We start from the raw sequence: 12,651 nt of genomic DNA, 5'->3' as shown, positions 1-12,651 counted from the left end.
TGTTGTCTGGCCTGGAGTACAATGGCGTGATTTTGGCTCACTGCAACTTCCACCTCCCGGGTTCAAGATTTTCCTGCTTCAGCCTCCCAAGTAGCTGGGAATATAGGTGCCTGCCACCATACCCAGCTAATGTTTGTATTTTTAGTAGAAACAGGGTTTCACCATGTTGGCCAAGTTGGTCTTGAACTCCTGACCTCAGGTGATCTGACCGCCTCGGCCTCCCAAAGTGCTGGGATTACAGGTGTGAGCCACCATGCCCCACCAGCAATTCTAAGTGAACTACTCTCCACACAAATATATATATTTTTCTACTTTAATTGCACTTGGGCTGTATCAAATGAGAAATCTAACACAGGTCCTATTGGACTAAAAATCAAGGTGTTGGCACTGCTGCATTCCCTTCTGGAGACTCAAGGGAAAATTCATTTTCTTGTGGTTTCCAACTTCCACAGCTGCCCACATGTATTTGTTCAAGGCCCTTTCCTCTATTTTCAAAGCTAGCAACAGCAGGTTGAGTCCATTTCAATTCAAACACCTCTTCTGTCACCTCTTCTTCCACTTTTAAGAAACTTATGATTACTGTGGGCCTACTTGGATAATCCAGGATAATCTCCCTGGCTGAGGGTCAACTGATTAACAACAGCCCTAATTCCACCTGCAATCTTAACTCCTCTCTGCCATCTAGTGTCACATAGTCACACATTATGGAGATTAAAACATGGACTTATTTCAGAGGTCATTATTCTTCCCACCATGGTAACAATAAGGTTTTTCCTCCTAATTCCTTTATATAAAAACTCACTGTTTAAGCAAAGATACATTAACATTTTAATATGAGGCTTCTAACATGCAAAAATAAAATATATGAGGATAGCACAAAAGAAAGGCAGGGATAAGTGGGGCTGTATTTTCCCAATGTTTCTAAATTTTAAATAAAATGTTACAATCTTAATCTTAGAGTGTGATAAGTTAAGGAAGCATACTGATATGAATCAGACTTATAGAGAGAAAGCAATAAATAAAAAATAATAAAAGTATACCTAAGACATCAATAGATAATGTAGAACGGAGTATCAAAAAATACTAAATTCACACAAAGTAGGAAGGGAGGAACAAACCAAGAAAAAACAAACATAATAAACCAGAAAAAAACAAAAAGAGGCAGATTTAAATCCCAAACTATTAATAATTATGTTAACTGCCAGCAGGCTAAACATTCAACTTAAAAGGCAGGGATTGTCGGGCTAGATTTAAAAACAACAACGACAAAAGATCAACTGTACACTGTTTACAAGAGGTATACTTTAAGTATAAAGACATAATTAGGCTTAAAGTAAAAGGATTAAAAGGATATACTATGCAAACAGTAAATATGTAGAAGGTATGGTAGAATTTACATGTGTGCATGTGTGGTAGACACAGAGAAAGGAATATTACCAGAATAAAAGTTCATCAGTTCATCAGGAAGGAAAAAAAAAACACACATGTATACCCCTAACACCAGAGCTTCAAAATAACTTTTAAATTAAAAGAATTCAAGGGAAAAACAAATTCACAATCACTGTTGGAGATTTTAACATCCATCTCTCAATGACTACTTGAAAAGTAGATAAAGAAATAAAGACACAATCGGAACACTATCAGCTAACTACATCTATTGACCCTCAGTAACTGAGACTCTTCATTCTTCCTGAGTCCACAGATTATTCATCATTAAAGACCATAGGCTAGACCTTAAAACAAGTCTCAATAAATTTCAAGGGATTAAAATTGTTCAGACTTTTTTTTTAAACCATAATGGAATTAAATTAGAATATTAATGAGATCTGTAGTAAATCCTGAAATATTTGGAAATTAAACAACACACAACTAAAAATGCCATGAGAAAACAAACAGGATAAAAATTATTTTTAACTGCATGATAATAAAAACAATGTCAAAAATACGTGAGATATAGTTAAAGCAAGGCTTAAAGGGAAATTTATAAATTGATGCTTATACTGGAAAAGTGGAAAGGTTTAAAATAAATGTCATCCTAAGAAGATAAAAAAGAGAAGAGCAAGTAAAACACAAAATAAATAAAAAGAATACTAAAAAGTGAAAGTCAAAAAACAGACAAACAGCAAAGAAAACGCAACAAAATCTAAAATTGGTTCTCTGAAAAAAAAACATACATTTTAAAAAATGAAGAGAAAACACAAATCACCAACATCAGGAATCAAAGTGGTGATATCACAACCGATATTACAGATGTTAAGAGCACATGAAGAATTATAAACCAATTTAAGCTGAAAGATTTGACAACTTAGATAAAAATGAACAAATTATTTTAAAAGCGTAAATTACCAAAACTTACACATAAGTATAATATATGAATATCTCAATAGCTGCCAAAATAATAAATTACAGAATTTGTAATTTAAAACCTTCTACAAAGAAAATTCCAGGCAGAGACTGTTTCACTGGTGAATTATATATTTAAGAAAGAAAAAAAATGCTTTTATATTAACTCATTCAGAAAATACAGGAAGAAGGAATGCTTCTCAAATTATTTTAAATGACCAGTATAATCTTTTTACCAAAAACCTGACATTACAGGAAAATTACATATTAATTTTTCACAAAAAAAATCTTAACAAGATAATGAATGCCAAATAGAATCCAACAACATACAAAAAGGAAAATACATCATGATCACAAGGGGCTTATGCTAGGAATGCAAGGATGTATCATTCAAACCTGAATCAATCTAATTCCTCCATGAACAAAATAAACCCATATCCAATTATCTCAATAGATGCAGAAAAAGTTTATAACTAAACTCAAGACCCATTCATGATCAAAACTCTTCACTGTTAGCAAACTAGAAATAGAAGGATCTTCCTCAATTGTGCAACTAGCCTCACATATAATGTGACATACTGAATGCTTTCCTGCTATGAAAAAGAGCAAGCAGCCAAAGATGTCTGCTTTCTTACCACTTGTATTCAACATTGTAACGCACCACTGTACTACATGATCTAGCAAGTATGATAAGGGAAATAACAGAAATAAAAGACAGAAAGACTAGAAATCAAGGAAAACTGTTTACAAATATGATTGTAACTATAGAAAATCCTAAGAAACTGCCCCCCCACAAAAGCTTCCAGAGTTAATAAGTGAATTTAACAAGGTTTATGGGGTGGCAAGATGTAGCATCAGTATTTTTAAAAATCATTTATTTTTCTACATACTAAAAATCAAATGAATTTTTTGAAATGTTAGAAACTAAATGTAATGACTCTGTACTGAAAACTGTAAAACAATGTTGAAAGAAGATAAAAACAAATGGATATTTATTTTCTCAAAATTGATCTATACATTTTACAAAATCCTAGTCAAAAGCCTTTGGGGGAAGGCAGTAAAAATTGACAAGTTGATTCAAAAATTTACAAAAAAATGAAAAACTTCTAATAAAACAGCGAAAACAATCTTGACAAAAAGGGGGAGAGTAAAAGCCAAAGTTAGAGAATTTATACTGCCTTATTCATGTCTTACTATAAAGCTACAGGAACAGAGACAACATGGACTTAGGGATAGACAAATAGATCAATGAAACAAAATTGGCCCACATGTGAGCAGTCAATTCATTTTCAACAAAGGCCACAAGGGGTTACAATGAAAAGTCTTTTCAAAAACGGTGGTGGAACTGGATAGACTATAGGAAAAAAAAACCTCTCAATCTCTACTCATCCATATACAACAACTAATTCTAAATGGAACACAGACCTAAGGGTAAAAGCAAAATTTTTAAAGCTGCTAGAAAAATACATAAGACTATCTTTGTGACCATGGGGTAGGCAAAAACTTCTTAAGATTTAAAAAAAAAAAAAAAAGGCCTTAACTAGAAATGAAAAAAAAATGATACATTGATCTTCATCAAATTAAAAAGTCTGCTCATCAAAAAGCAATGTGAAAAACATGAAAATGCAAATCACAGCCTGGGAGAAAGTATTCATTCATAATATGCATATCTGAAATATAACTTTTATCCAGAATACATAAATAACCTAAAAACGAATAATAAAAAAGAGAAAAATCCCAATTCGACTGGACAAAAAAATTGAACACTTTAAAAATGAAGACATACAAATAACCAATAAGCATACAAAAATGTGTTTAACATCCTTAGCCATGAATGAAATGCTCATTAAAACCAAGATGTAATATCTACTTCAAGCCTAGTAGAACGGTAAAAATTAACAAAACAACAAACTCAAATACTAGCAAGAACTGGGCAGAACAAGACCCTCTCATACTTTGCTAGTGGGGTCTGAAAATGATACAACCTCTCTAGAAATCATTTTGGTAGTTTCTTTAAAAAATTAAACATGCAAATAGCCTCTAATCCAGCAATTCTACTCCTAGGTGTTTGCCCAAGGCAAAAGAGAACAGATTCCACACACATACTTGTACAGAATGTCTATAACATAAAGGCAAAAACTGGAAACAATCCAAATGTCCATCAAAAAGAGAATGAATAAAAATATTGCCATATATAAATAAAAATATTTAAATAACCACTGATACCATAGATGAAGCTCAAAAACATGCTGAGTGAAAGAAGCAAGATTTTAAAGGATTATACATTGTGTTACTACATTTATATGAAGTTCAAAAAGAGAGAAAAACTAATCATAGAAATCAGAACAGTGGGCCAGGCGTGTTGATGGTTGCCTGTAATCCCAGCACTTTGGGAGGTTGAGACCAGTGGATCACTGGAGGTCAGAAGTTCAAGACGAGCCTGGCCAACATGGTGAAACCCTATCTCTACTAAAAATACAAAAATTAGCAGGGTGTTGTGGCAGGCACCTGTAATCCCAGCTACTCGGAAGGCTGAGCAGGAGAACTGCTTGAACCGGGAAGGCAGAGGTTGCAGTGAGCCTAGACTGGGCCACTGTACTCCATACTCCAGCCTGGGTGACAGAGGGAAAAAAAAAGAAAGAAAGAAAGCAGAACAGTGGTTTGTTGTAGGGGTGGGCACTGACTAGAAGGAGCATGAAGGAACTTTCTGGATAATAAAAATATTTTATATCTTGACTGGCAGGATGGATACACTATGGATACGTTTGTTAATATCCATTAAACTGATGAGAGCATTTGACTGTATGTAAATTTCACCTGAAACTGCCTCAATTTTTAAAAAAAGTTTATTCCTTAGACTGTTAAATAAATCTCAAACCACTTGACTAGAAAATGATTAAATTCCCAGGTCCAACTACAAATATTTGCTCCATAATATAACTGAATTAGAGTAATAACTTTGAATTATTCTATTTCTCAATTTTGATTTACAAATGAATGATTCCATTTATTTGCTATTGACTCCAGGAATGTTTTTTGACTTCTTCAAAACTTATATACAGGATTTTTTCTTATTTTATTTTACTTTCCTCTTTTTAAATAAATTCAATGTACTACTGGCATTTAATTGAACTCAGAATGCTTTAGAAATTTTTAGAAAAATTGAATGCTATTTTTAAGATTTAATATCAAGTTGCCAAACCTTGTATATAACAAGTGAAGATAGGAAACAATTCCATACAGAAAGGTAAAAGCGTGGTGGCAAAAGATTTACCTATGACTATGCTGGGTCTAATCTTGGGTTTTGCACCTTTTCGTTAAACTAATTCAATGAAGTCTGATTCTTTCATATCTAAACTTCATTTTTTTATTGCAGTTGGGGGGAGGTGCTATCACAACAAAGGAAATTTTCATTGACCTCTGCTTTACATTAATACTAGTTTAATTAGGTTACTTTAAAAAATTAGAGTAATTGATACATCTGTAAGGGTGTACATGGTTTAGTGACTATTTGCAGATTTTCCATTACAAAAAGAATGTCATCACTCATAACAATGCACTGCTAATACACACACACACACACACACACACACACACACACACACACGGTTAATTTCTAATTGAAAGGTAAACACCTGAGACTGAGAAGTGTCCCTTAGTTTCCCACAGCACACAGGGTCCTGGTATGAACCCCAGGTACAGTCTTGATTTCTTTCCTAATCTCTTTTAACCTGATGTGACACTCACAGCTGTCCTCTTGTCACCCTCCTGCCTGGCTCCCTCAGAGCTCCCTACCTACCTACCCAGTCTCCACTTCCACTCCCCAACATCCTTTCATTTCTTTACCATACACAACTGGTCTTAATCCCTCCTCCTGTGAGTAATCAACACCAGACATCTAACCACCCATTATCACAAAAGGATAAATAGTCTCAGCTCACTTTAAAAAGGTGAGCCATGCTTTGGGAAGTGGAGTGGGAGTGAGGCGTCTAAATCTTGATGATGCACAGATTTAAAACACACACGCACACAAACTTTACCAATTCAAAGAAAATTAATTTGGGGGACTGGCAACCACACCATTATGGTGTAATTGTGCTCACACACAGTGTTGCCTAGCAACAGAAGGAACATGCAAATTCCAACACTGAGGTGTAATGAATCACTCACTGACTACTGTTCAAAAATGGTATTTTGATGGGAAGATATTTACATCTGGTTCAGTCTGGAACAAGATTTCAGAGAATTGTGAAACTCAAACTAAGAGAAACAGCAGGCTATTTCACCAACAGCCTGGCTCTACAACAAAGGAGACTATTCCTATTTATTCAGGTGAATGTATACTTGGTTAAGAAGCAACACAAAACAAAAATATGGCTTTGAGGACCTTGTTTTCATGCCATTTTGTTTTGGCTGTGCTTCAACTTCTATGGCTTCAAACATGTTTTTAAAATGTCACAAATATTAGAAGGTAAATATGACAAACAGTGGAATAATCCTAATTGAACTAAAACACTTTAGAAGACCTGAATAACCACACTTTAAATCTGGTGTTTTGGAATCAAGGTATAAAAAGGGTCCACATACGAACGAGATCTGTGTCTGGATCGCCTGTTGTTCGGGTCGGCTTGGTTTTTTTCCTTTTGTCTCCTTAATACAGCTTCCCACTGAGGTGCTGAATCAACCATATCATTCTCCTGCCGTATTCTGCAAGAAAAGCCACGCATCTACAGTTAACATCTACATCCATGGTACATTTTAGGCTCATCCTAAACTTGATTTTAAATGTTATTTAAGCAGCAGAAATTTTATCATGATCATTTATAGCTAGAAATGCATATTAACTGAATTAATACATCCATACACAGGTAAGCATATATACACACACAGAAGTATACATTATAATACTTAGAATATATATGTAAATACATGTTATTTGCAGACTTCTGATTTTAATTTTCTAGGAAAATGACATATATCAAAAACTCATTTTAAACATTTTTAAGTTTTAACTAAACATACTTTGGTGTCTACTATAAAGCCAATTTTAACCTACAAAACAAAATCATATTTTAAATGTGCTAGTCAAAACAGTAATAAATGATTTTACTTTGAACTGCTCTTAAAAAGTCAAACTAATTGTCAAAGTTTTCATCAGAAATAGGTGCCAAATATAATTCCCATTTTTTAAGGCAGAAATCTAGAAGTAAAAAAGTTAAATATGGTGGCATAATGCATTAGCTGAGTAAGCACACACCATTCCCATCATGGCTTCTCACCATGTTTAAGAGGTAATAAGAGTTGGATGCAGGATGTGGCCAGGGAAGTAATGTAAATGAGAAAAAGAGAAAGGTGGGAAAGACTCAGCTGCACAGGCTCTTGACATGTAAGATCACAGGACAGTGTTACCAAATCCTCTCATTTTTTAAAAAAAGATAATTCCCTAAATCTGGATTTTTAAAGTGAACTCTTCTAATTTTTAAGTATTGCAACCAATTCTAAACTATAAAGCATGATATAGACCTAACAAAACCCATGGACCACATTCAACCTGCAGAGATTCTAGATGTCTGATGCATCAGGTCTTTCAGATGAGGTGCACTATTTGGGGGAGAGGAGAAGTACTTATTTATGTGAAATACTGTCTTGAATGCACCACAATGATGCTGTGAAGCTTTTTTTCTTTTTTGCAAACACTGAACACCTGCTATTTGAATACATAACTTTTAATTTATGTAAGCTCTTCAGAAAGCTGCTCCATAGGGTTCATCTTCCAGGGTATAGAGAGCAGCATGGAACTGCCAGGTACTCACCCCACTACTGCAACGGCATGAGCATAACTCCTTTGAGACAAAAGTAAAAAGAACAGGCAGGCTTGGAGGCATTTCTTTCTCTGAACATATGTCTTTTGGTTTCTCTGTTACAACACTGAGCATAGACTCATAGACTATGGTCTGGGTATCTGGGTTTGCTTACAGGTACAAATCAGCTGATGGGTGACAAATATTCGTTTCACATATAACTTAGACATAATATAAAGCAATTCAAGTTGAAAAGAACAGCATTGTGTGAGGAAGAAACTGTTTAAATACCTCTAGTAAAGGAGAATTCTGCTAAATAAAAAATTATCTATAACATGCTCCAACCCTTTGAGGTGTTATATATTTCCTCACTACAGTTTTCATTTTTAGTAGGCTATTATTTGAAGATTAACAGCATACTGTCATGGTATTTTTTTACCAGATTTAAAAGCATAACTCTTTCATTGCATGAACAAAGTAAATTCAAATCGAACATATACTGCTATGGATCTTAATATTAGAAATATCTGAAGAAAACCATGAGAAAGTGTGTATACACACACACACATTTTTATAGCCAGAACCTACACCTACAAGCCATTCTGTGTTCATGTGACAGTCAGTAACCTACCAGGCTTGCTGGTAGGGGAGCAGGCCTGGACACCCCCAGGACCGAGGGGTCGGGATTAGGAAGAGACAATCACAGGGAAGGTGCCACGCTGGCAGGGTGGCATCTCCCTTCCCACAGGAACCCACACTGGATTGCTGGGCCCAAGATTGGACACAAAACTCCCAACCCTGGAGTCTTTTAGGATGCAGCTTTCATTCTAAACGAAATCACTGCCGAGTTGATGGGCAGAACTAAATTTACAATGTGAAATGTTTGTATCAGGGAATCATGGCTTCCAAATATTTTTGAGAGGTCAAACCTACTAACAAGACTGAGGCCTGACTTGGACAAACAGACACATTTCCCAGAGTAACAGCCTTTGAAAAGGAAGCACAGTTACTGTATGTTCATTCTCATCTATTGTAGAATTCAGATGGCTACCTTCATACTCTTTACTCTGATAATAAAAAAATTAAAACTCCTGAGACATAAGCACACATATTTCCTGTATCCTGCTATAATAGTAATAAGGACCAAATCAGAAAGAATTCAAGATTATATATGTACCTTTAACTTTTTTTCTAAATGAAAGTCTAAAGTCAGGGCAATGTAACCTTGTCACTTAATATCCTTGTGATCCACATGTTTCAAAGACAGAAGCCCTCTACTGACGATGGTGTTCATAAATATTCTAACAAGATGCATTAAAAATGTAAGAGCCTTTGGACAGTCACAACAGAAGCACATTTTCCTGAGTAACGGGGAGTGTGGCCACCTTGGCCTGTAATGAAGTTTGAAATTACACCCTTACAAAAGACCTCTGGTTAATGGTGCCTCATTACAAGAATCAAAGTGTCATTTCTTCCACTGCTGAACTGCTCCAAAAAAGACAGGTGCTACTTGCAAAGAACAACATCCTAGACCTAGAAGCAAGAATATTGTAGCACTCTGTCCTGAACAGGCAGGAGATAACTATTTTGTTTATGCATGAGTGAATAAAGAATTCTTTAATTGAAAAAGACATGTTTCCTGTGATGATTCTGACTTCTAAAGTCTCATTTATTTTTAGGTGTGGGGGATCCAAGTAGTTTTTTGCTCCTTTCCTGCTCTATTTTAGTCTCAGTGTATAGATTTATGTCAAGAAGAATAAAATACTACTAGCATTGTTCTGACATAAAACCTTTTAAATAGTCAAAATGTGCTCTCATATCATAGTCAAGAAAGTCCCAAAGGCGAAAAAAGAGGCCATTGTAATTTACATTGTAGATCTATTAATTTTCAAATGTTGCATCTAATGGTGAACCTCAATAAGCTGACAAACGTTTCTTTCCAGTACCGGTTGATCCAATCAGCCTGCATTAATCATATTTTCTCCACTTCTCCATCTGTAACTATGGAGGGTCAACAGCTGTGGTAGGAAGTATATCATAACAAGGTTTTTGCTTTTTAGTTAATGTATAAGGGAGAGGGTTGCTTTAGAATAGAGCATATTCTAACCATGTTTCAGAACAGAATTCTAATATATTTCTTTCATCTCTTACCAAACTTCAACACTCTACTCTTCCAGACTATCCATGCAATTTAGAGTTTAACTACATTTGACATTTAATTAAAGTCTGAAAAGGTTTTGAAGATGAAATGCCATATAATCGTTTGATAACAATAATGAAGAAAATGACTATTCCTAGCCTCTTCCTTCCTGTCTTACCAATTACAGTCCTGCGTCTACTGCAAAATTCTTCCCATTACCAAATGAATTCTTACACAAATCCCCCTGACTTTTATTGTGAACTCCCCCTTTAGCAGTTTTGTTCCTAACAGAACATTCCTTTACACAAGTTCTCAATTCACTAAGATAAAACATGTTAATACCAAATCTAAGAAGACTTTCAGAGTGAATGGATAATGAAGCCTCAAGATGATACAAGCCATAAACATTGCTCCTGAGTTTTCTCCATTCCCAGTTCTGCCATTATCTAACTCAGAGATCTTGGGCAAACTGCTTATCTTTTTTGATCAAGTCCCAGGTTGTTCATATAAAAAATTATGGCAAAGATCCTTTCTAGCTCTAAAACTTGATGTTTCTCTATTTGAGTTTTATTTCCAAACCAGTCAGACACACTGAAAGAAACTTCTACTCTTCAACTATAGCATAATATTCCAGAAAATTGCTTCATATGGCCCCTCCATTGCCAGAATTAAATCTGCAGGTCTCAACTGATTGTGAAATTCTGTTTCTCATCAACTGTACTCATTTTTTGGATCACCTGCTATAAAGCAATCTTCTTTTATTTTCTACTTTTCTTCCCTAGGGAAATTTATGTTTTTTCCAAGCATCGGTCGACATATTCCCTTAAGACCAGCAAGAAAAAGTTAATTTGCCTTTGCCAGTGTCCCTACCATCAATAAATTATTCTTATTTGCTCTTAAAGGTACTTCTGTCTCTTCCACTTATTCCTTATGCCCCCACTACTAAAATGGGCTACCTTTGGTGCAATTTCCCTTTCAAACTCTCCTGTTTTCCTAAATTGTTATTCCCTCACTCAGAATGTAACAGCATCATTTGTTGCGGCTTTGTCCTTCCACAGTCATCTCTGTCAACCTTGATTATACTCTGGAAGCCCTAAATCACCCATATCAAAGGTCTAAATCTTGATATATCTTATTAAAGTAGAAATCAGAAACTCCTGTTTCAAATATCATTAGAGCAAAGTAATCTCTAAAGAAAGTTTAGGCATTTGAGTTTTTAATCCTACCAGTGAATTAAAACACCAACTTCATTTCCCAGTACCAAAGTAATCCTTCACTACTGAAATCACAAAACTTTGTAAGTTTTAAGAGGAGGGGGGTTACATAAACAACCCCTTAAGAATCTAGTCAAAGTTCCACTCCCTGTCTCTAGAAAACTATGCACTTGACCCCCACACAGAATTTTACATACAATTTCATGGGGTTATAAACCCCCCAGCACCTACCCGTGAATGAGAAATGAAGAATCCTGGTGTAAAAACAACCAAAGGTATAAAGTTAGAAAAGGTGGGAGAATGAAAGATAGGACGAAAAGTTAAAAAATGTTGGAAGAGGATGGCGGAGAGGGCAGGTGAAGCAGCAGCAGTGAGTAACTCTGGAAGTCGATATAGAACTGTGTGGCTCCATACTTCAAAGTGCTCTCACTTCATACATTTCGTGTGATCCTTCTGGTAACTCACTCAACAAAACAGATCAGCTGTTACAGCACACCTCCCTGTCCTTCCCACCTGCCACCAACTTTAAGGAGAAGAAAACTAATACTTGAATTGGTTATACAAGTTGCCCAAGATCAAATATCAGCACAGAGCAGAACCAAGACCCAATCCCAAGTCCTCAGGTTATTCTGTGTCATACTACTGGGGGCTCCAAGGGAGAGAGGGAATTTGGAGAAGACAGAAGAAAAAGAAAAGACTGGGAAGGAAGTCCAGAAGACAGAACAGGAACTGGGTGGGGAGAATAACGTGATACAAAGAGTGAAAAGAGAAGCAAGAGGAGGGAGAGGGAAGTGCGGATATAAGTAGAGAAAGTAAGAAGAACTTTCTGTCATCTTAAGTGTTATAACAAAAATCTGTGACTCCAACTTTTATCTGGTTATAGAAAGAGAGTGAAAAATCATCATCTCAAACTTCAAAACCTAGAAAGCTGTAGAATACCCATCCAGATTACATGAACAGTAAAGGAAGAATAAAGTAGAAAGGGGTAAGGGAAAACATAAATGATGTCCCAAATAAAGGAGCGGGGTAAGTTCCTCCGGTGTTCTAGGAAACACTGGGGGATGAAACTCTAGAGTTAGGGCACAGTTAACACCAGACCCCTCACACATTGGGCCTTGTCAGGTCTGGATCCAAAGGGGAGAACGAGATGGGG

At 35.6% G+C, this 12,651-nt stretch overlaps 1 protein-coding gene across 3 annotated transcripts in view; it reads right to left on the bottom strand.

Annotated features, from left to right (window-relative positions):
- Positions 1-12,651, bottom strand: part of EPB41L4A (erythrocyte membrane protein band 4.1 like 4A) — a 274,144-nt gene that overhangs the window by 13,775 nt on the left and 247,718 nt on the right. For all 3 annotated transcript variants that reach the window (XR_004739723.3, XM_008991698.5, XM_078365056.1), the window contains one exon: positions 6,931-7,050. Coding sequence is in view for 2 of the 3 variants with exons in the window: in XM_008991698.5 (XP_008989946.1) it covers positions 6,931-7,050 (120 nt within the window). In the remaining variant the exon portion in view is untranslated. The remainder of the gene's footprint in view (positions 1-6,930; positions 7,051-12,651) is intronic.

This window comes from Callithrix jacchus, chromosome 2 (genome assembly GCF_049354715.1).
Source record: "Callithrix jacchus isolate 240 chromosome 2, calJac240_pri, whole genome shotgun sequence".
NCBI classification, from domain to species: Eukaryota; Metazoa; Chordata; class Mammalia; order Primates; family Cebidae; genus Callithrix; species Callithrix jacchus.
Note: the sequence above shows the minus strand (reverse complement) of the source record. Positions and strands in the feature narration are given on the sequence as shown.